This window comes from Anguilla anguilla, chromosome 7, assembly GCF_013347855.1.
Source record: "Anguilla anguilla isolate fAngAng1 chromosome 7, fAngAng1.pri, whole genome shotgun sequence".
NCBI classification, from domain to species: domain Eukaryota; kingdom Metazoa; phylum Chordata; class Actinopteri; order Anguilliformes; family Anguillidae; genus Anguilla; species Anguilla anguilla.
In genome coordinates, this window is record NC_049207.1 from 3,261,779 (window position 1) to 3,286,830 (window position 25,052).

General features: G+C 43.2%; 1 protein-coding gene across 1 annotated transcript in view; it reads left to right on the top strand.

Moving 5' to 3' along the window:
* Window positions 1-25,052, top strand: part of LOC118231096 (thyrotropin-releasing hormone-degrading ectoenzyme-like) — a 107,300-nt gene that overhangs the window by 80,846 nt on the left and 1,402 nt on the right. Inside the window, exons 10-19 of the mRNA XM_035424578.1 lie at window positions 3,937-4,025; window positions 4,842-4,975; window positions 5,225-5,280; window positions 10,981-11,128; window positions 12,149-12,246; window positions 12,715-12,822; window positions 17,999-18,166; window positions 20,783-20,923; window positions 21,338-21,419; window positions 24,126-25,052. The exon at window positions 24,126-25,052 is cut by the window's right edge and continues 1,402 nt beyond it. Coding sequence (XP_035280469.1) covers window positions 3,937-4,025; window positions 4,842-4,975; window positions 5,225-5,280; window positions 10,981-11,128; window positions 12,149-12,246; window positions 12,715-12,822; window positions 17,999-18,166; window positions 20,783-20,923; window positions 21,338-21,419; window positions 24,126-24,269 — 1,168 coding nt within the window. The 3' untranslated portion in view covers window positions 24,270-25,052. The remainder of the gene's footprint in view (window positions 1-3,936; window positions 4,026-4,841; window positions 4,976-5,224; window positions 5,281-10,980; window positions 11,129-12,148; window positions 12,247-12,714; window positions 12,823-17,998; window positions 18,167-20,782; window positions 20,924-21,337; window positions 21,420-24,125) is intronic.

Sequence of the window (25,052 nt, forward strand, 5' to 3'; positions counted from 1 at the left end):
AATCACTTCAGGGTTAGAAACATTTTTTTTTAATAAAAAAAAAAAAATTTAAATTCATAACGGAGATTAAAGTGAACTACAAAAGAAGCGTCGTGTCAGTAGAACAAAGGAGGCGAGGATGATGTGAATTGGGTCAATTCCACACGGATTTTCGGAAATAATTATTTTACGGTTTGTCAGGTGTCAGTGCGTGGCAGAAGGGACTGTGTCATGGAGGCCCTTGGGGTATTTATGCCAAGGCTTGATGGAGTGCTGGATGCTCTCTAGACTTTCGGTAAATGACAAGCCTGGATGGGCTGGATACCTTGTTCTCGTAATTATGTATCTTATCCTCCAATATTAAAGCTGCCAAACCTCATTTTCACACGTTGCTTTTTTATTGAATGTGAAACTCGGCGGAGTAGCTTCATGCATAAGTCACAGCATTGGTCATGATAGGGAAACCAAGCTAATGGGCTCTTCTGTAGAATACAAGTGGGCAACTACATTCTGCTTTAGTGCTCACACGGTCGAGAGACAGATGAGATGTCTGTCAATAACTCACATTTAGTCCCCCCTGAAGCCCGCTCTTCCTGTTTTCCAGGCTGTATCCACAAGCACGTCAGTTTATGGATTAAACGCTTTAAGCTTTAAGAGGACTGAGGGAGAGCACGCGGGCACACACGTGTACAAGAGCAGACATATGCATGCTCACACGCACGTACACACACGCACACTCACGCATGCACACGCGCACACACACACGTACACATACACGCACACACACACGCACACTCACAGCACACACGCACACTCACACATGCACACACACACATGCACATACACACATGCACACACACACATGCACATACACACACACACACACGCACATACACACATGCACACACACACACTCTTACACACACACACACACACATACACATACACGCACACACACGTGACATGCACGCACACTCACAGCACACACACACGCACACTCACACATGCACACACACACACACGCACATGCACACACATGCACACACACACACACGCACATGCACACACACACACACACACGCACACACACAGCAGTCCGCCCCAGGTGCCCTTTCAGTGGCCAAGTCAATCACAGCGAGCATAAATAAGCTGAATTAACGATGCAAAGCACCGATTGATTTAATTATCACCCACAGACATCCCATTATTGCTCGCGCAGCTAATCTGGATCCTGGTGCTACTCACCTCAGGTGGATCTATGCCACACTGTGCGGCTGTGCCTCGGGCTGGCAGGGGTCACGGGTTTTAATTACAGGAGAGTTCACGGCCGTCACGACTCAGAGCCAGGCGCTGTGCGGGCCTGTCAATCACACCGAAGTGGGACCCTTCTGAACTAAGTACAGGAGTCCTTCATCCAATGACACAGCACAGCAGGTTCATTCAGAGAGATTATGAAAGTCTGGCCAATGGGTGCGCTGTATTTTTCTTTGTCTGCACATTTAAACCAATCAGAGGAGGGCTCCCATTTTCCCCTGCTTAGTCTTCAGAATTCTTCAACAATGGCTTACCGGATATCATTTAATTAATTATCCAAATACAATGTGAATGAACCTCAGGAGGAGTTAGAAGGAGCCTGCACAAAACCATTACAGCTCGCAGATACACCCTGTTAATGCTCCCATTGCTGTGAAGGTTTTTTAGGGATAATTTGGAATAAAGCACAAACATGCTCTTAAAGAAGCTATAGTATTACCTTAACATAGAAATACTGCATGTTGCAAATGCACTTAGAAATGAAAGGCACTATTACACTAAAACCACTGCAAAAAAACATATGACTTAGTCAGTATAAACTTAAGTATAATACAAATTGTAGGCTAATGTTTGTATTACTACTGTTCCCTTAGATTCAGTACAAGGAAGACAAGCACTTTATAGGGTTTTAGGAAACCTGCACCGGGTTGTCTATGTTTCCTGCTGTACTGAACACTTGTTCTGTTGCCCTTGCTCATTGTCATGCCTACTAGTTGGACTTTACATTACTCTCTGACCTAGCCTGTGCTTACTGTGTGAAATGGACTGAGGGAAAGGCATCATTAACTGGGGCACAACTGAGATTGAGCACACATACTCCTCAATGGTCACATCCATTTATTGGTTTTAGATTAAAGGATAAACAAAAGAGCAACTCTGATTGGGCCAGCTACACATATCAAAGCAGGGTGTGTGAGCCACTGTAGCAGTTTCATCAAGAACGGTCACTCAAGAACTTCAGCGGGAGGGATATTGTGGTCAGCCATTTTCTTTTATTTTTACTGTTACCTGTGGATTCCCAAGTTCTGTAACGGGTTCTTTTCATTTGGCGCACACATTCACATTTATGTCTCCTGGACCTCCTGGTACTCAACCCCCACCTCCATAAAACAACAACCCTCAAATCCACAGAGGGGGCTACCAAAAGTAGGGGAGGGGGTGGGGGGGGTGGAGGGGGGTAGGTTATTTGCTCCAGATCAATGATGCACCTCTGGGAGCGGCGATAGAGATCAGGCACTGCGCCCCTGCCGTAAAGATCGAGCGTCGATCGGAAGCGAGAGAGGGACCGGGTTTGGAGGAAGCAATGATTTCCACTTCAGGAATTTTACGGATACGCATTTGTCTGTCTCATAAGACAGAGGGGCGATCGATCTCCATTACGGAGTTAGGTGAGCTCAGGGATGGGCAGGAAATTATGTGGGGGGGGGGGGGGGGGGATCCACCATTACCAAGGACTTCATTTGTGGGCCCTTGTAGAAGCTGAAGCCAAAGGATTGTTTAGGCTGCTCGAAAAAGTGGTTGTTTATTGTTCGCGTTTGCTGAAGCTGCCAATCACCCTACACGTGCTTTGCTTTATGTCTTCCCTGCTTACACTAAATTTCCTAGAGATACGGCCATTCGTATACTGTGAGTTATATAAATAAAGTTGCATATTCGTGTTTGAAAACAATTCTGTGCTAGTGTTTTAAGTACAAAATTTATGAAGGAGTACAGAATTTATTCACTAAGTTCTGAAAATAGCTTTTTTCGAAAAGCGAAGATTAACAAACTGTTACCAGCATGTTTAAGTTGATAATTATATTCTTGATTTTTTGTTGTACAATTCTTGTATTCTCCTGGCATGCTGTTTGCCTAAAATTGGTCATGTGTACAGTATGTATCAGTTATTGTCTTAAAATTATTGTATATTAATGCTCTTATACTGTACAGAGAAAAGGTCACTTGCTTTTCGGTTGTATTCGCCAATGGATTTTTATTTTATTTTAAGTAACAGCATTGCTCATGTGATTTGTTTCATTCGTTTTTTTATTATAATTGATGGGGTTATATTTGCATCGTGCTGTATCGAATTGTTAGGCAGAGCGTTCCATCATGCGCAATCCTTCCCAGTTGGCAGGTTGCTTAATTCTGTCAAACTGATACCCGTTTAGGTATTGAATTATTGATACTTCACACCCCTGAATGATGCAAATTCCACTAAAGACTTCCTGAGGAGCAGTATGCTGCCTCAGTTAGGCTGAGGTTCCTGACGCCGGACACAGACCGCTTCTGTGTTCCGACGGCCATTTCACTCCGGTCAGCAGGTACCGGTCCGACAGCTGCCAGCAACTTCCTCTTATGTGTCGTTATGTTCTGCCTTTCCAAATCCTTCTGTGTCTGGAGTGTCAGCTCGGGTCTTTATAGGCTTAAAGCACGCGAGTGTGTCCACAATGGTGGGGTAGTTTAAAATGTGTGAACTGCTGGGTAGGGGCAAGCATGTTCTGCCAGCTATGTTCAGCTGTTTAATTGCAGCTCAGTTCTTTTAACGATGATTGGTAAGTCGGGCTAGCCAGTGGAAAACAAGGAATGCTTTAAAAATGCCGGTCTTCAAAGGTTGTCACACCTAATTCCTTCTTCTGTTCCTTCTCTTCCTCTTTCCTGCAGCTTCCAGTGGCAAATCCCACTGACGCTTTCCGTAGGAAATTTGACTCACATATCGCCAGAATCGGTCATTTGGGTTACCAACAGAACAGGTAACTGTGCTCGGTCACGTTGATACCTGTGCATGCTTTGTCTTTTCCCCTTCCAGGAGACTCCCTTAGAAAAGTCGCATGCACCTTGTCCCCTTTCTAAAGAAACAGTTTTGTGGGCACCGATCCACTTGGGATAGTATTGTTTGTTATCCCTTATTGTTCAGGAGTTGCCATTCGTGCAGTGGATAGTGAGTCTGTAATGACCGGCCATTTTAGCTGCTCATGCACCGTGACAATTGAAATCAATTTTTCCCGCCTCCCTTTGATTCTTCTCCCCCTTTAATGAGGCCGGTGAATTTACATTCCCCTCGCAAACATAAATCAGAGGTCCCAATTCCCCAGCTCCCTTTGCAGTGAAGGCTGTGGTTCACATTCATACAGTGCTTTTTGTCCGGAGCCAGAATAGGAAGCCTCGACAGGTTGAACTCCATCATGACCACCTGAAATTCCTTATTTTCATCACTCTACGTTTGGTGGTATTTTAAAATACAAACGTTTTTTGAGAAAGAGAGAGAGAGAGAGAGAGAGACTTTTGGAACCCTTTTTTTCACTGAGAGTGTGGTGACACAAAAAAAAAACTGGATGTGCACGCTTAGTCCCGACAGCTTTATGTTTCAGACGTGGGTATTTATAAAATGGCTCCCGTGTCGCGGCCACTCTAGTTTCCCCCTGTGTGTCCGCGTGCCCATTTTACCTCCATATGTCGCCTGGCTCACTGATGGGCCATCATGGCCGTCTGCACAGGCAGCATCTGCCTGATTGTGCTGTTTTTTATTTATTTATTTATTTATTTATTTATTTATTTACTTATTTTAGAGACGCACAAGCTCCACCCGATGGGCGAGGAAACATGGCTCCTGGGGAACATCAATCAGACGGGCTACTTCAGAGTCAATTATGACCTGCAGAACTGGAAGCTTCTGATCCAGCAGCTAATGAGGAACCCGGACGTAGGTCACACAGTTGCTCTTCAAATTCTTCTCTGTGCATTTTGTTTTCACAGACAGTGGTCTCCTCTTCTAGTTGTCCTGACCTCTCTGATGCTCTGTGTTCAGCCTATAATCTACATTCTCCCCTTACGCACTTCAGGGATATTCTCTGATCGAACCCCACAGTGTGTGTAACGTGTGTAACACTGTGTAATGCTGTGTAATGCTGTGTAATGCCGTGTAATGCTGTGTAATGTGCTTTGCTTACAGGTTATATCTGTGGGGAACCGAGCAGGACTTATTGATGACGTCTTCAACCTGGCCAGGTTGGTTTACAGCTGCACTGCCTCTCATCTCGCATAGAATTAGAGAAAATAGTTTATTTAATATATTTACATATGCTGCTTTCTGGGCGAATCATATCATAAATTATATGATTTAATAGCCAGGCAGTATTTTCAACATTTAAATTATTCATGAGAGGTTTTGAATTGGCCTTTTTTTTGTAGTTGTATATTTTCTATAGTTTATATTCCTAAAGGCATTTTGAAACACAGATGCCCATTATTACCATATTATGACATTGTTATAAATGAGAATATTCATAATTTTGAGCATTTCACAAAAAATGTGCTCACTAGACCTTAAGCTCTGTGACATCATGTTCATCGTTATGTAAATCTTATTCAATTTATATAAATCTTTTTCCTTGGTCTCTTTGGTTTTAACTGCAGTGTTAGACTTGCATGAGTTTGTAATTTAAGTTCAGCCTCGACCAGACCAGATTGTTTTAGAATCTCAGATAGGCGATTGTCATACTTGATTATAAGTGTTATATTTTTTTTAGATTTCTCATTATAAATATGTGGAAGAAAGGGTCTTTTAATGTAGCCAACCTTCAATGGGGTGACATACAAAGTGTGTCAGAATTCAGTTCCATAGCCGGAAGGCCTGTGTCAGCGTTAATAAATAAAGGAAACGATCCCAGATCATTTCGCAAACTGTTCTGAGTTAAGCAAGTGAAGAAAGTCTTTAAAATGTATCAATGGAGAGGGGGACCTCCAGAGAAATGCACGAGCTTCCTGCCAAGACTGCGGAGCTGCGAAAATAAATCCCTCATAATTTCTCACATTATTCATCTCGTTCTCTCCTAAAAGCCAATAAACATTACGCTTGCTTTGAAATACACGTGTAAAATTATGATGCGGCTTGCTCTCAGGAATAATATCAGTGGTGCGCAGATTTATCCTCTTTTTATTTTCCCCAAAGACATTTTTTTTATTCATTCGAGTTTCAGCATCAGTTGAGACCAGATTGGATTTCAGTGCTTGAACAGATAATAGCCACCGTTGTGCGTTACGTTAAACACTTCTTGTGCTGCCATAAGAACTGCCGTTTGGTTTTAAAAAAATGCAGAGAAGCGTGCTGAAGTGCAAAGGTATAAAACAGAGCTTAATTCAGTAAGGTTCAGGGCATTCTTGTAGGGGGAATTTTCATTAAAAGGCCTTTACTGAACTGCCATATCAGTTAGATTTTTTTTTTTTTTTGAAGTACCGTTCGGTTACAGGAATCCACATGCATGGTCAGGATAGAACATTAGGTGTGTTATAAAAATAATAAAAACAGTGCTAAAAACAGTGCTGCTAGATATAAGCTAGATGTAGGAAGGACGTTAACAATTAGGAGAAACATCTTTCTCTCACAGTGCAACCTGACAAGAGTGATTGACTTTGCCCAGTGGTTTGAGAGTTGGGAAGACAGATTTCTTTAAATCTGAAATGGACTTGAGCAGCTGATGAACATGTATGCAACGCTGGCACAACCCAGATGGAACAATATGCCATTAGCGCATTCAAACATTCAACGAAGCAACAGAAAGGATCACAGAAAATTACAATATGGATTGAAAAGAAAACAAGGTTCAGTCAGCCAGCTCAGAAATTGCAGAAGCCTATCAGGATTTATGATTCTGTTTTTTTTTATGATTCAAAAGTTTGCAGTCTGCGTTTGTGAAAAATGTATCACTTGATTCTGTTCCAGCTTGATGAGGTGTGTCACAACTTCAAAAATTACAAACGGAAAGTTTAGGAAAATGCTAAAATGCTTTTGTAACAGTTTTGCGGTACAGCTGAAAAAAAAAAATTCCTGATTAAACAAGGAAGGCTAAAAGCTACTTGTTAATTCAACAGTATATCTTCCCAAAGAGTTTACCAAACAGTAGAACAATTAGAGCATTCTGCTGTTTTTCACTTATTTGAATCTTGCAAGTCCAGACCGTGTATGTCAATGAGTGAGGGTCAGATCGCCTCAACTGTCTAGCAGGCGTAGCACAACCACTGTTCACACAGAGCTAACTGAGCAATGGTGAGATGAAAAGGATATCTTTCTACATCAAAGTTTGACATTCAGACTTTTCTTTAATCTCAGTTTGTTTTCCTGGAGTCACAGTGCTGTCAAAACAACAAAGCTGGCACAACTCCTGAACTGCACTTTTTTTAAAAAGTGCCATAAAACCTCTTGCTAATTGGGAAAGCGGTTAACAGGCAATTAGGACGTAAACGGGTGTTGTGGCGGAGGCCGGGGAGTGTCAGTCACTGTGTCTCGGCGAGGACGGGCGGGCCTTAAAATAACGTGACGGGACGACGGTTCGACTGGAGCGTTCTCTGGCGCCGGCTGTGAGCCTGTCTGTCTCGCATACCTCCGCGTGCTTCTTTAACACGTTTTTTCTTCCTTCGCGTCAGGATGTCACACGCTGAGGAACGCAGCCGCCCTCCGTCTCTCCGAGATGTCTCGCGCATCAAGACTAATCACACTCACAGTTTTGGGTGTGCTTTGTTCCCGCCCCCTCCCATTGGGTGAAATGTAACACCCGTTAAGACTTTAATGACAAATTTGACACCTTTGCTAGTACGGCTAATTTTCCCAAAAGTCACACAAATGTGCCTGGAAATAATGAACTCATTTGCAGTACCTGTGAACCATATGCCGTGACACGGGCTCTGAAACGCGTGTTTATTTTTAGTGAAGATATTCTCTGAAAGCTTGTGAGATTTAATGAGGTTCATTTTTCACTGGGGTGATGTGTCAGTCAGTGGAGTTTGTTATGGTATTTGATTGGTCGCTAATTCTGAGTTGAGTTGATTTGAGTTGCTGATTTGTCATGTGCTGTTGACCGTAGAAGTCAACCATCTCAAGTCGAGTCATAAGTTTTTCCACTTAAAAGGAAGACATATGAATTCTATGAATGTTCTGTGAATAAATTGTATGATTCATGAACGATAAATAAATAAATAAATAGGTAAACCGCGGGTCAGCCACGAACAGGAGTCTGATGGCTTTTATTTTTTAAAAACACATCATTACGATAAAGCTACCTCTGTACCCTGTTGGGGAGGGCTTGCGGTGATACCTCTAGTTTCCTGATTGTTTTGCACCACAGCTACGGTTATATATCGCTAACGAGCATAGCGGCGGACTGAAGGCGCAGGCCCACCAATGCTATGGGCGAGAGGAGCTGTGGGCCGCTGGTTCGTCCCGATCGCTGCCTCTCCGGATCAGACAGTGTGTAGGGTTCCTATGCAGAGTCATCGCCAGATTCATATTCCACAGGCTTTAATTAACCATCACTGTCTTTGCCTTCTGGTTAGGGAAACTGAGCTGATTTTGCTGGAGTGCAAGTGTCTGCAATAGAAATGAATGTTAGCCAGTGACTGTTTCTGCGTACTCATCCAGGATTATTTATTTGTGTATTTACATACAATTCTGTTTCTTCAAGACAGTCTTTATAGTTTGGTTGTGGGATCCTAATGTCTAATGCTGGGTTGTCCGAGTAACTGGTTTTTTTCCCCCACATTTTATTGTACTTATGGGTAGTTAATTAAATGTGGTCCAATTTTACATAATGGAGTAAAAGTATGTAACAAAAATTATCCTCCACTTGTGGTGCAGCAGCGATGGAAAATTATATCACCCCTTGTTGGGTGAAATAATAGGGAAGGGTGTTTTTTTTTTTCCGCCCCGATTTCAGTCGTTAGAAAAATGGTTCGTTTTGCAGTGAAAATGGCTTCTGTACCTACCAGGGTGGGAGTTTACGTTCTCATTTACAGAATGTGAGCGTTAATGTAGCGTGACAGAGCCGTTAGCACTGGAGCAAGCGTTAGCGCAGCTCAGACTGCCGCTGGGAATTCCATTGGCCAGGAAAAAAAGGGGGCGGGCCTTCATTGCCCAGCATTCCAGGTCAGCAAAACTCCTGCACAGCAAAACATCTGGTGTTAGTTCTGGGACAGAGCAGGACCGTATGTACACTGTAAGAGTCAATTCAACACTGGACATTTTTTACTGGGCGCTCCCTTATTCTGACTTGTAAACACTGTTGATTTGTCCATCCAATGCATCAGAACTCTGCCATATCCGTCCTGTCGGATATAGTCAGATGTGTTCACTTCTGGTCAGGCAGGGAACGTGACCATTTCCTTGTTTCATCTTGAATGAATAAATGAATTTATTTATTTATTTATTTATTTGACAATTTAAAAACAAGATGTGATAAGACTGCATAGCAGACAGCAATCCTTTAAAAAATGTCAAGGATAGAAAAAGGAGAAAGCCAGCAGGCTTATTTCCATTGTGGTCCTCTAACATTCAAAAATAGACATGACAAAAAGAAAACAAGCACAGCAATTACTCTTACTTTACTCACCTCACTCAGACTGAATGGCGTATACTGAAGTATAATCTAAACGAAAATGAAATGACAGATAAGGGGATAAGTAGTCTTAATGATGAGTTTCGTAGAGAACACAGCAGTTAGTTTATCTTTGTAGTTGCAGTTTTGCGGAAATTCTCCCATCTTGTTTTTGTACTTCTAGACACCAAGATGAGATATCGTTTGTGTGCTTTCATTCAGTGCCTGAAGCCACCTTGATGGTTTTGATTCGTTTGGAAAAAATAAAAAAATGCATTTGTCCCTTTGTTTCAAAGAATTTTAAGAGATTCATAGAATTTCTTTCATGGATGTATTTCTGCTGTGGAGATTAAAAGTGCGTGGATTTGTTTGGCCTTTGATTTTAAGTAGAAAGGATGTCTTCTGCAGGGAAACAGGATGATGCTGTTCACTTCCGTAATTAACAACAGTTGATTCCCTTTACAGCAGCACTAGAGAGCGTGTGTGATAAAGCTGAGACCTACTTAATAATGCATTATTAAAATAAGTGAACATAAAAAGCTGTTTACTCTGAAAACCTTATCTGACTTTCTATATTGACCCTGTATATCTTGGCATATACTAGACAATACGGCTGAAGAACAACATAAAACATTTGGGTAAAATTATATAAACTTGATTTCTCTTGTGTAGGTAGTATACATGCATACAGATACATTATTCACAAATTAATGCACATGTACACACAGGCACGCATGCACGAACGCATGCATTTAGATACATATGCACGCGAGTACAGACACGTGCACACACACATGCATACAGACACATTATGCATGAACATACACACTCAGACACACATGCACATACTCACACTTACATGCTTACATACACTCATACATCCACACATACATATATGTGGGTTTGTGTGGACGTGTTGTATTGCCCCCAATACAACACGTGAGACCGACTGGGTTCTAAGTGGCATTTTTGTGGTGACTTTGTAAATCGTCTTTGTGACAGTTTTCTGTAAAATGCTATACAAATAAATACAAATAAAATTGAATTTAACTGAATTGAAAACCAATGAACTGACAAGAGATTTAAAGCCCAGTATCTCAGGAACTGTGGAAATGGCAGACAGAACCCTGTAAGTCTCGGATCTTGCCGTAATCTGGGAGGAATTCATTACGAATACAACTGTTACGTTTATTTTAATTTTTTTCCCAGAACCTGAAGAAAAAACAGGTCTGTGAGACAATGTGAAGCTACTGTATTCCTTCCTCCCTAACAGAGTGTACCCTGTACACTCCACCAGACTGTTTAAAGCACTAAATTTTGTTCTCCCCCCCCCCAAACACAGAGCGGGGTACCTGCCCCAGAACATCCCCCTGGAGATGATCTGCTACCTGCCCCAGGAGAAGGAGTTCTTGCCCTGGCACGCTGCCAGCCGCTCCCTCTATCAGCTGGACAAGCTGCTGGACCGCACCGAGGAGTACAGCGTGTTTAGTGTAGGTGAATCCCGGGGGGGGGGCACTGTATGTGCGCGCGTGTGTGTGTGTGCGTGTGTGTGTGCGTACGTGTGTGTGTGTGTGTGTGTGTGTGTGTGTGTGTGTGTGTGTGCGTACGTGTGTGTGTGTGTGCGTGTGTGTGTGCGTACGTGTGTGTGTGTGTGTGTGTGTGTGTGTGTGTGTGTGTGTGCGTACGTGTGTGTGTGTGTGTGTGTGTGCGTACGTGTGAAACAGCGGAAACTTGAGAGATCTCAGAGCTGTACTGGACTGAGAGAAACTTCGCCCTTTCGAGGACGGCGTATCGGGCTGCTTAATTTCACACGCGTTCAGGGCTCAATAAGCTGTTTTAAAGGTGCTTAAGGGCCTTTGTCTGCATCATTTATTAACTAATTTCAGGTGTAATACAACTGCACACTCACCATTCCCAGCACCAGTGCAACTCCTATTCACTTTTTTTTTTTTGCAAACTCACCATGCAGTCCCACCGTAAAACTCCCATTTTGCTTAAGATGGAAACATTATTTCTCTTACTTGCCTCTTTTTACATGTAGACGTCTCAAATGTATAATAAATTGAATATCCCTTTTTTCTTTTCTTTTTTTGGGGAAAAAGGCTGACTCATGATTACCCTTTGATTATTCTAGATCAGATACAGGAAATTGAGTTTGGATTTAGCGAGAGGAAAAAGTTCATTTAGCGGATTTCGTTTCGGACATTTGAGGCCGACGTCTTGGCCTTATCTCTCCCGAGCAGTAATCGAACCCCATCTTAATTGCAGCGTTCTTCTGTGTACTCAACTTTGATCCTAAGCTTCATCTCCAGCGCTAAAGCCTGGATTGATAGCTTCTTCACGGTAGTAATTTGCATTCAGCAGGACCACGGTATGGATTGAGAAGTTTGGCCACGGCACGGGCGAACGAGCAGCTGTATTTGCTTGAGTTATCTTTTTTTAAAAACATGTTTTTTAACTGCTGAGTAAACACAGTGTTCCAAATGAATGTGTCTCTTGTGTTTTAACAGGATTATGTGCTGAGGCAAGTGGCGTCCATGTACCACAGGCTGGGGTGGCCTACCAGCTCCGCCAACAACTCAATCATGCAGGCTGCCTATCAGACTGAGTACGTCCGGACGCCCTTCGCATTTTAAATGAAGTTTCCCTGCTGCTAGTCTTATCTGGCCCCACTTTTACATACAGCCATGTGCTGTGTATACAAATTATCACACTGTATCGTACCCACCTCTGTAATTATGATATAATCAAACAGGTAATGTTATATATACTGTAATCTTACGCGCAAAAAAGCGAGCCATATACCAATGGACAGATGACAGGGGTCACTGATGCACTGAACAGTGCTGTCCCTTTTTAAGGGTGGTATAGGGGCAGATTTGTTGACATATTGATGTGTTAATGTGTTCATGACTATGAATAACTGTACAAAATCAGCATTGTACCTCATCGGACCTGTGTTTTGTAGTTGTTCCGATGACTTATTGCACGTCGCTTTGGAGAAATGCGTCTGCCAAATAAATGTAATGTAAATGTAATGTAAAGGATTGGTGTCTTGTCCTCTGGTCTGCTCCAGGGAGATGCAGAGAGAAGTCATCATGTTGGCCTGCAGCTTCGGCAACAAGCACTGTCACCGGCAAGCAGTGTCTCTCATCTCTGATTGGATATCCAGCAATAAAAACAGGTAACGTCTTGGACCCCATTCAAGTTTTTATTTATTTATTTTATTTTATTTTTCTTCACAGCGTCTTTAAAAATTTAGTTTTTCTTTCTTTATAAAATGAAAACAATGCCCTTGTGACTGTCAGATTTTTTCTTGACTGGTTGTTCTTATAGAAGAGATGACTCATCCTTTGTTGTCTATGTCGTGATTTCAGTACCGTTGAGGGATTAAATAAAAAGTCATATGAGGACAGCAGCCTGCGAGCAGTTGCTGTAATTGGCAATACATTTATTATAAATGCAGTTATTCACAGTTAATTAACGGTGAGTTAATCATAAAGTAGTTAATTCAGGGTTTCACATTAATTAATAATGTGTGCCCCCTTGGAACTTTTAACCATGGAAACATCCTCGAAGACCATGATCCAGCGGGTTTTGTCCCTTGGTGCCCAGAGTAAATGTACCGAAAAAACTATGTCGGGAAAAGAGGCTTACTGTTTCGCGGCTTGGAAGAGCTTCAGTCGCACATTAAAGGTCATGGCTGGAAGCAAGTCTGCGTTGTCTCCCTTGTTTCCAGAGACTGCATGTTAACTGTATGTTAGGCTGGAATGGCTGTACCCTGGCCTGTGTAGTCCTGTCCTCCTGCCTCAGTGCAGCCCACCCTCCAGCATGTTGATATATAAATCTGCTTACATAATGATATCTAAAATGTGCTCACAGTATCGGGTCAGCTGAGCATTATTGATGTGCCAATACTGAATCACCCTGTTGAGCTGCAGGTACGGTCAGCACTACAATGGACTGGATTCGATACCAGGGCATTTGAGCCACCCAGCTGCCCCCCTTGCAGTATATTTCCCTGTAATGATCCCAAAATAAGGCCCTTGGTCATCACAGGCATCCTTTTCGATAGCGAAGGTCTCCTTACAAAAAAAAATAAAAAATCACATGAAATTTGTGATGTGACAATTGCACGTGCGAAATGAACATTTTCACATGCGAGTGAAAATATTGACGTGTGGTAATATTGACAGTGTGTAATTATAGTTCATACCTCCAAACCGTCTTGCAGTGCCAACATGTGCTCATTATGCTGAAGCTTTTTTTTTAGTTTTGTTTTTAACTCAAGGCTCATGCAAAGCTCTCATAAATTTCCCCCCTGGTTCACCCAGATTTCTGGGCTCTCTGTTCCGGGCAGAGCAGGGAAGAGCAGGAAGTGCTCACAGGCAGAGCAGCATTGAGTCTCTGGGGCCCTGAACAGGCACCGTGCTCCTCAGGGCTTTTTAAAGAGCATATGAGTACACGGCTTACATATAGACAGGCCCCAACAGCGCTACTGGAATGGGATATGGGATCCTGCATTACACTTCAGCTCTGGCCACTGTATGGATGGGGGTGTGGGGGGCAGGGGGGGGGGAGTTCTATGGCGAAGATAACAAGGCACTTATAGATAAAGTCAGACCGCGGATAACTCACCGCTGTTTAAATTACACCCGAGGGAGTGGCGTCGGCGAAACGCCGCTGCGGCACTTCAGCGCGTTCTGACCTCCAGCTGATTGCGAAGACCGCGGCTGTGCGGGAGATTTGTGAACGGCGGCGATCGGCTCGGCTTAATAACGGTCGGTGGGGTCATCGGTCTCATGTCTGTAATATACAGACCTCTGGTCTGTGGGGCCGGTGCCCCCCCCCCCCGATATCTGCAGAGCCGGGCTCTAAATGGGGGGCTCAAGGATGAACACGCTGTAAAAGCTTAATGTCTTCCTCGACCGTTTTTGATTTTTCGAAGGTCGCTGATGTGTGGCAGGTGGCCTGCGGGTGAAAGTGCCGAAATGACCTGTCCAGGGCATTGACTGGTCGGCCGTTCGGTGCCCTGTGTGTGCGCACATGCATATCTGAGCTGGGCTGGCGCCTGGGGCTTTTCCAGCAGCTGTTCCGGATTGTAACGGCCTCTGACAGACACGCCGTCGGCCTGTGAGGACCCTGACGTCCCCCCGCAGCTGACTGCGAGGACCCTGACGTCCCCCCGCAGCTGACTTTGAAACTGGAAAATTCCTGGACTGGAACTTTCACGCCTGCACCTTGCAAGCGTGATTGGGAAAGTTCAGCTCTGGTGTGGGCCGTGGGTGCAATCGTGCTGCGTTGTGGTCTTAACCTCAGCTGCTGAAATAAATGAAAATTATTGCTGGAGGGAAGTGTGGATATGGAGTGCACATGTTGTCTTTTTGCTTGCCTGAGTTGCACATGGCTTTTGTGTGTGTGTGTGCGCGCACATGCACACTTATTCCAGATTTGTTTCATAACTCAGTAGCAGAAAAAATGGATGCTGGACATTTTTATAAGTAAAGAAGTCTAACTTGCCACAGTTATTTGAGTTGAGGACAAACCACCGCGCATGAAGACAAATTTTAAGTTTCAAGTTTTGAATGGAATGAAGAGTCGTCATCTTTGCTGTTCTCAAAATACCTTCTTGCAGAGCTTCCTAATCTGAGAGCTGCTTTCTTTAGTTGCGAGTGTGTCTGTTCAGCATACCAAAAATCCTTCATTTAATTGGGGAAAACACCTGGTTAGTGTTATGCAGTAACAATGCTGGCAAACGTGGAGAAACGTGTGGCAAATATCACATCTGTACACAATTCAATATCACGCCTTTCAAAAATGATTACATACAAAATTATCAGCAAAACTAATTTTAATCAAAAAAAAAAAAAAAACAGATGGGACATTGTGCCTGGAATTAAATCAACTCGAAACAAGGTAAACTGTTATTTCACTGAGATCCAGGCCGATAGATTAAATGGCAACTTTTTTGGAGGGTGTTTTTGATTTCTTATTTTTTTACAGAGCCAATAAACTAGAACTTATAAGATACAGTCTTCTGCTCTGTGCTAACCCTGATAATTACAGACTCTAACGTAAGTACCCTGCGCCGCCGCGACTCACCGATTCTCCTGCCCTCAGTCTCCGCAGTGCCAGCAGTGCGCATTGTGGTGTATTTACTCCAGGGCTCATTAGAGGCTACTCAGCAGTGACATCAGATCATTTGAGGAAAGAGCTGCTTGACGCTGAAATTGGATTCCAGTGCTGGGTTCAGAAGATCAGTTTCCGAACTAACCTCGTATATTTACCCAGCGTTCAGTATTGGACTGCAATGGAATTGTGGGAAACTGTGTGTGTGTGTGTGTGTGTGTGTGTGCTTCAGTGAACAAAGCTTAGTGTGATTAAGTGAGTGCTTAACTTTCTCTGGGGCCCCCAAAGGTTCTCTTGCAAACTTTACTTAATCAGTTGTAAATAAAGTAAAGTGCATTAAAAGTACACTGATTATGCTGTGTCCACATTTATGAACGCTCATAAATGTGTTTCTAAGAAGAAGGCAGTGTTGCCCTAAAAACAAGTTTTGGATATTAACTTTTTAAATGATCAATAAACCAGACATTTATTGCAACCTTGAGTTTTCTCATTTTGTAAAACTCAGTCTCTATAGTACAGCATTATATCATCCTTAACAATATACAGTATTTAATGCCGGACAACATCGGAAGTACAATAGAACTATTAATCATGTAAGCAGCAATAACTGCATAGTATTTATTTAATTTCAGCCATTTATAAATCCATAAATAGGAAATAATAGTAGAACTGTGATTTTTTTGGATTTCTGAGAAATATTGTGCTGTTTTAATAATTACCTCAGGCCTGCCTCTGGTTAGGCATCACAGCAGCCCCCCCCCCCCCCCCCCCCCCCCCCCACCTCTGCGGTGGAAATAGGATTAGGACGAGTGAGACGTGGGGAAGCCAGCGTATCCGGAGATTAGAGCGCCGCGTTGCTTCTCACCCCTGCGCCGTTACAGAGTGCCCACAATCCGGGTTCCGGGTCACTGCCTTCATTCAAAGGGGATTGAAAAATGCGAGGATTGTTATTGGTTATAAGAGTTTTAATTAAACATCATAATTTCACAGACCCTGCACACATTATTGCCTGGCTGTGTTCACCTGGCCCGTTCTATCCAATTGATTCTTTTTTTTTTTTTGTTTGTTTTGTTTTGTTTTGTTTTCACGTTTCACGCTCCAACGGATTGTGGTAAATCACATTGTGGGGGAGTTTTGTTTATGTTTATGTGCATTAGGGCCTATTTCAGTTTAAATAAATAACGGTCTCGGCTAATTTGTTCCTCTCAAACCGATATTGAGGCCTGCTCTGGGTATTTATTTTATGCATAGGCATTGGGTGGTTTCGTGGACTTTACGCTGAGCCGCTTTGAGCCAAAGTAGAAGATGAATGTCGGCTGCCGGGTTAAAGTCGATCGCTTAGTCCTCCTCTCAAACTGTCGTGTCAGAGCTCGGGTCTGAGATGAATGCTATTCCCACGAGCTCAGCATGTGTTCGCTTATGACAGTTTGACTCTGCCAGCTTAAATCACAAAACTGCGGCTGAAACTGTTTGTTTGCTTGAAGATTCATGTCATCGAGTGTGATTCATGAGACCTTGTAAATCAAACGGTGCCACTGAAGTATTTATTTTTCCAAAGAAAGCATGAACATAACTAGATTACATGCTTTGCGTCAGCGTAGGCTGTTCATTTACAAGTCCGATTCTCTGGGAGGGGTATTTACTTTGTCTCTATCTCGCAAACATAAGTCATTAAAGTGCTGACAAGGGTGCAGTTTCATGAAGGCGCATGCTCGTTTTTACCATGAAAAATGGCATTGTGGGAAATGTTTGATTCATGGTTTCCTCACTGTCATAGCGGAACCTGCCTAAAAACATTCATTTTTTTACATGTTGTTCTTGTTCCTTAATCGTGAATTTAAAAAAAATGTTCAGGACAGAAATACTGTTTTCTCTGAGAGATGTTTCAGACTTTACTTTATGAGCTGATCCTGAATGTTATCTTGTGTTCTCCGTTGCCTTCAGTCTTCTGCATGACTTAGAGACCAGCCTGGGAACATATTAACGCTTATCCTCAACTATGAATCGCGTTTAAATCCAGCAGTATCCATAATAAACTTACCAATTTTCCAAAGTTAAAGAAAAAAAATTACAATGTTCCTTTTTTCTGTGTGACACTTTGAGGATGATGAAAGGGCCTGATCTGAGTAATTAATGAGGTATGGGGCAAAAATAGCAACTAATACATAGATAGTAAGCACCAATTTTAAAAAAAGATCAAAAATGAAAGGACGGCACTGGTGTTCCGGCAGGATCCCTCCCAACGTGCGGGACATCGTCTACTGCACGGGCGTGTCCCTGATGGACGAGGACGTGTGGGAGTTCATCTGGATGAAGTTTCACTCCACCGTCGCCATCTCAGAGAAGAAGGTGCTCCTGGAGGCCCTGACCTGCAGCGACAACGCCTTCCTGCTGAACCGGTGAGTACCAGCCTTTCCTGCTGAACCGGTGAGTGCAGGCTCTGAAACGGGCCTTTCCTGTCTGAACCGGTGAGTAAATGGTAAATGGTAAATGGACTGCATTTATATAGCGCTTTTATCCAAAGCGCTTTACAATTGATGCCTCTCATTCACCAGAGCAGTTAGGGGTTAGGTGTCTTGCTCAAGGACACTTCGACACTGCCAGGGCGGGGATCGAACCGGCAACCTTCTGACTACCAGACAACCGCTCTTACCTCCTGAGCTATGTCGCCCCTACACGCTCTGAGACGTTAGCCAACTGGGTGGATATTGTAATTATTTAATTCTTTTTTAAGAGAACTGTTATTTTTTTATAAGCTACATTCCAAAAGGTTGGTTAGGGTCTGGGCTCAGAACCAGAGGATTATTTTTAACCTGAACCGTGGGGTTAAATCTATAAGCATCTTCTGTACCTGTTTTAAAATGCTTGCGGAAGGAAGTGGTCATTGATCTTTAGACCTGCTCAGCCTCCACTCCGCAGCTGAAAGCTGTTGGCTGACCACTTTCTGAGCTCATTTATGACGAGCTGAAATGCGTCAGCTCGCCCACGTTCTCCCTGCTGCCCAATACAGCTCAGTACAGTACAGCATTAATGATCAAAATAAATATTGACATTGTAGCGAATTAGCTGCAAGCTAATACAACATGACGTGACTGTTAGTGTTTGACTTATTCTCTATTGCTGTGTCTGCCTGGGTGGCACGGTAGTGCAGTGGGCAGCTGGAGTAGCGAGGTGCAGTAGGAGTTTGCAAACTGTGAGGCACATCACTAAACATTTAGCAGGAGAGGGGAGGGAAAATTGAAATTGCAATTTTTATTTATTTTCTTTTGTAAATGCTAGAAGTGAAAGTGGAGGTTGCTACACAGTGCTCGTGAAGCAGTTTGTGGATCAATCTCAGAAATTGAACGTTGCACAAACAGTCGGCCTAACGGCACCAGGACAGACGCGGTACAAACAACGGATCTGAGACATATGGAGCTGCCTGCTTCACGAAGTGCGGCGTACGGTTAGCGGCTCCTCCTCCTCCTCCTCTTCCTCCTCCTCCTCTTCCTCCGCGCTACACATTCACACAGCGGCCCGGGCTTGTTGTTGTCGAGAGCGTTGTTCACACGCTGCAGACGGTTCTGTCTTCAGGCGAAACGGGGTTTTCTCTGGAGACGGGAAAAGAACAGTTTGCGAGCTGAAGTGAAAAGATCACAAAAAAAAAATGTTACGAAAAAAAAGTGTTGAAAGTAACTTGTTCTGTTTGTTTGGTAATGGAATGCATGCATTTCATAACCTGAAAAGGGGGATGCTGGTGCTTGTTATAAGCATGAAGACGCGTGTATCAAACACAGCAGGCTAAATATGGGTTTACTTGCCTGGATAAATAGCCACAGATTCTCCTAAAATATGTATTTTCGAAAGGTAGCACAAGTAGGGGTGACATTATGATGGTTGTGTGCGTGGATCCATTTGAAGTTGCCCAGCTAGTAGGGAGGCGCACACTCATGCTCATTCTCCCACATCCTCCACCTGCTTTTGGCTTCTCCGAAGCAGAAGAGGAAGCAGCTGTGTCCCCCTGGCCGCAGTTGGCTTCCTGTGAAGCATTCTGGGTACCAGAGTTGTGGTTGGGACCTGGGAAGTCAAAGGTGAAATATGACATCACGCAATAATTTGATCCTTTATTTACGTATAGCAGATATCCCAGAATTCAAGTTCTCATCTTGAATTCTTGGGCTGTTACTGTTGTGTGATGGATTCTATCCATTCCATCCATTATCTATACCTGGTCAGGGTCACGGGAGGTGGTGGAGCCTATCCCAGCATGCATTGGGCGAGCGGCAGGGATACACCATGGACAGTTCGCCCGTCCATCGCAGGGCACACACACACACAATTCTCTTAAACCTAGGGGCAATTTATACTCTCCAATTAACCTAACCTGCATGTCTTTGGACTGTGGGAGGGAACCGGAGTACCCGGAGGAAACCCAAGCGGACACGGGGAGAACATGCGAACTCCACACAGAAAGGGCCAGGCCAGGATTCAGTGTAATAGCAACAGGGGCTGGCAGTGAGTGATGGATTAATCAGAGAGAGCAAGGCTTTCAGGAGCAGAAGACAAGTAATGTCACCGGGAACAAAAGCAGTTTTCTCTCGGCAGAGAGCGAATGTGTAATTGCATTATGCCCAGGCCTGCACCATAGCAGAACATTAACCTAGTGTGTAATTTCACATCAGAACCTTATGTCAGAATGTGTTGCTTTTTGCAGCATACGCAATTATGCCTTGCAAAGGCTCCTCATTACGGATTGTCCGCACAATAAGCTGTGGCATATGTGTAATTCCCCCCCCCCCCCCCCCATGTCTCCAGACCCAATTAGAAAAGTCCTTGTTGGGGTGTCTCGTGGGCAGCCTGTAGAGCACTGTCCACATGCTCGTTGCGAGCCGCGACGTCGGCGGTTCGAGTCCCGACCGCGCGACCTTTGTCGCACGTCTCTCTTCCCTGTTCTTCCTGTCTCTCTACACTGTCCCGTCCAATAAAGCTGAAAAAAGCCCAAAAAGAAGAAAAGTCCTTGTCTTTCTCCTCGGCAGGCTCCTCAATCTGTCTCTGAGCTCGGACCTGGTTCCGGATCAGGATGTGATCGACGTCATCATCCACGTGGGCCGGAACCCTCTGGGGAGGCACCTGGCCTGGAGGTACTTCAGGGAGAAGTGGGAGGTCCTAAATTCCAGGTACTTCACAAACCACCGTTTCTGTCACGAGAGACCCACACTAATGTATGCGTGCCATTTTTTTATATTTTTTCATATTTTTAGACATTTCTTAAAAAAAGGTCGCATGAATCTTGTGAACAGGGGGTCATAGCTCATAGTTTACAACATGTGCATTATGTGGTGATATAAATCTGTTTTCCAAATAACATTTGTAGCTATCATATTGTATACTGTATATGTATATGCTAACAGGGAAGCATATAGCTTACATCAAATAGTAATAGCATTGTTTTTGTGCTTTTGTGAATCTTTATTAATCTACGTGATAGTTTGTCAAGCATTTTCCGTCCACCTATGTTTGGGTTCTTTAAAATGATTTGTGGTTTCTTCAAAATATATAAACTCACCTGAAGAATGGATTGACTTTTGCAGATATGGAGAGGCCTTATTTATGAATTCCAAATTAATCAATGGAGTGACTGAGTTTCTAAATACAGCGTCAGAACTCAATGAGGTGAGTTTGTTCTGACACACTCTACTATTTCAGAAAAGTAAAACCCCTTCTGTATTTGTTCACTGTTTAATCCTAAGACTTGATTACACACGAAGACCTAGTGTTTGTTTGTTGCCTACATGTATGCATAATGCATCCGTCCATCCATCCATTGTCTATACCCACTTATCCTGGGCAGGGTTGTGGGTGTGCTGGAGCCTGTCCCAGCATGCATTGGGTGAGAGGCATGTATGCATAGTGTCATTGATAAATCACATTTACTGTATGCTAGAAATATTTGATATGTGCTCGCAAAACTTAGGTTGCACGCCAAGTTAACACCAATACCTTAATTAGCCTTATTGGGTTCAGTCATGTGCCGTTTATCATGTGCAAAGACATTGTTTGACCATGAAATATATAGTAACTTTGAAATTCATGGAGTGTAATATAAATTACAGTGACTGTTGGATAAGAGCAGCACAGACAGTTTTATATCGATATTTTATAATTAATATATTGCTTATGCAATGCATTGTTTTTTTTAGGCCTAGAAACGATGCGTTGATAATGGCATCACATCTAATTTATTTGATGTGTTTGTTGCTGCTGTATTATCAGACATGGGTGTCCGCTTGTAATGATGCACTTTCTTTGTGAGAAAAGTGGAAGGGATACAAAGCTGTTTAGACCGATGATTGTTTTTCTTATTAACTTTGATATTCCTACTGCTCGCCAGAGTGAACTGACACTGCAGTGGCCTTTGAAGAACTGCTGTGTACAAATCGGATGTTTGATTCAATTTAGAGAAACAATAGAGAATAAAATGCCGGCCGTATCTGGCCTGTGGTACTTTAAGTTACGCTGTTTTCAACATCTAGCTGAAATTAGAAAAAATACACCAATTCCAGCTGTCGTGGAATTTATTTTTCACAAAAATCTATGCGCATGCATGGGTGTTAAAGGGGGCCCATGCTCTTTGAAATATGATTTATAATTATGAACATGATGCCATGAGTATGCCGTGAACATAATTAATGAGGATGGAAATGCCTCTCAGCCAATAGATGTTTGACTCCATGAAAACCAGGTCTGTGTCCACTTAAAGGCTGCAGTTCACCACTTCGTTTAGAAAAAGGGAACGGGGGGAATTTAGGAAGAGTGCCATCACTGCCGTTCCTTGCGTTTCTGTTAAACATTTATTTAACACATTTGTGAAATGTGCACATGCTCATGTTTTCAATGTATCACACGATTATGTAAGTTAAAGCAGCAGCAAACTGTCAGTTAAAAAAAATGTCTTCATTTAAGAAGAACTTCTGTGCTGCAGGGTCCGGTTATATAATGGGTATCAGGACGTAGGGCTTTAAAGGGAAAGTAGAATAAAGTAGCTATCCAGCAGCTGTATCAGCTGTGGTACATCTGAACTACAGACACTGAACGAGGGATCATTACGCCTGTATGGACACTTTTACTAGGGGACAGTGTTATCATGTTTATTCATTTAATATTATAATGCTGTATTAATGCTTCATAAACTACCCAGAGGAAATGTTTATGCATGTTTACTTTTTTTTAAAATTCTGAGCAAAAATATTTTTTGAAACTTAACTGACTGCTTAGGTCCTGGGGACTTTTTTTTTTTTAGTTAAAATGATAAGTAGGTTGGTTGAAAGTAGGTGTCTCAAAAAAATATTGTTTTTTTATCCATGTCAAAATGTAATCTCAAAGAACAGAAAAAAGAGTGTTTTTGCCTCAAAGCAGTGCACGTTCACACCCCCATCACCCTCGCCACCCGTACCACCCCCATATCTCCCCTGTAGCCAATTAAAATTTTAAGACTTTTTAGGAGCACCGTGAAAAGTTGGAAAACATAATTTCTTGTGATTTTTTTCAGTTTGCAAACAAGGAAAATGGTTGACTGTGATTTTCACCTGTGTGGAGTGTAGCTGGATCATTAACACAGATGTGTTATTGTAGTTTGATTACCACAACCCTCCTGCAAAGTTGTAAAAAAACTGGATCGTGTTTTGTGTACACCAGATTTGTTTCAGACTAAATACATGCTTTGTGGTATTTTCTCATTTTCATTTACGAGCTCATTTCATCTGTCCTGCTTATTATTATTAAATGTGTGTATTATAATACACACATTTGCATACAGTGTATCAACATTCTGTACATCACTATTTTAACAGCTACCCAGTAGATTGCCCAGTGATCCAATTTTTAAATTTTTATATTGTCATTTCTTGTAAGAACAAATGATAAATCAATCAATGTGTCACAATTCAAGGAAACAAATGTGTCTGCCAATCATTCCATGTCCCCTCCCCCCAGGGGACACACCCCACAGCTGTCCTAATTTCTTTAGTAATTTTTACATTTTAATGATAATCATTTCTACACAACACTAGTGTTTTAATTTCCTTTGTTACACATGCACACGCACAAACACAAACAGACACACACACACACAACAACACTCACATATGCACATGCATACGCACACACACACACACACACCCAAATACACTCACTCACGCACACACACCCACCCACACAACCACACACACACACCCAAACGCACTCACTCACACCCACACGCACACACACACCCACAGTCTTAACTCGCGTTCCCCTTCCCTTATCGATCCGTTCCGAAGGTACTGCTCACGCTCTCTCATCATTGCCCCCCCCCCCACCCCCCCACCCCCCCCCCCCCAGCTGAAGGAGTTCATCCGGAGCAACGGTGGGGGGGCGGGGCCGGCCTTCTCCCGGGCGGTGGAGATCGTGGAGACCAGCGTCCGGTGGCACAGCCTCTACCAGCAGCGCTTCTTCCAGTGGCTACGGAAGTCCCCCAACGGTTAGCGCGCGGTCGCCACGGAAACCGCGCGGTCGCCACGGATACCGGCTTCACCGCGCGGACGCTGGCTTAACTGGGCGGGCACCGGCCTCACCGCGAACACGTTCGGAACTGTTGTGCTCCAGATAAAAAGAACTACAAAAAATTAAAAAGCATTTCTGAAGATGACGGAGTTGTAAATGGTGACCTGGTTCTGTCGTTCTGCACCATAACGTCTGTGTTGGATAAAAAGGTGACAATTGTAAAAAAGAAAAAGTTAATAATAAATAATAATAATTAAAATAATAAGTACATTTTGCAAAAAGGGCGGAGCCTTTCTGGGCAGTTGGCTGTGGTCTCGTGTAAATGGGACTTAAAAATGGAACTGAGAACATTGCATGGTGTTGTTCATCTCCTGCCGACATTTTTTTCTGTCTTTTTTTCTTGTGCATGGTTGTTCACCCCATTCAGCCTGGTGACCTTTGATGGTTCTGTCCAAAGTGGGCCCCTTTCCATAAGCAACAAGAGACAACCAAGTAGTGAGACAGTGCTAGAAGGCCGGGCAACTTTATGCAACCGTACCAAGCACAAGAGACCGGCGTGACAATCAGCCATTTTGTTTTTTTTTTTTGTTCTTGTTTTTTTTTCTCGGAAGACACGACGTGAGAAACTGCCTTCATCAGGGGAATCCTCAAAACAGCCGCTCAATATAAAAGCCATACAGAGATGAAGCTATGAAGGATGCAATTGAGAGCGCTCACAGTAACATGTTACATGTATTAAAATGGCCTGTTATCGTTACCTGACCC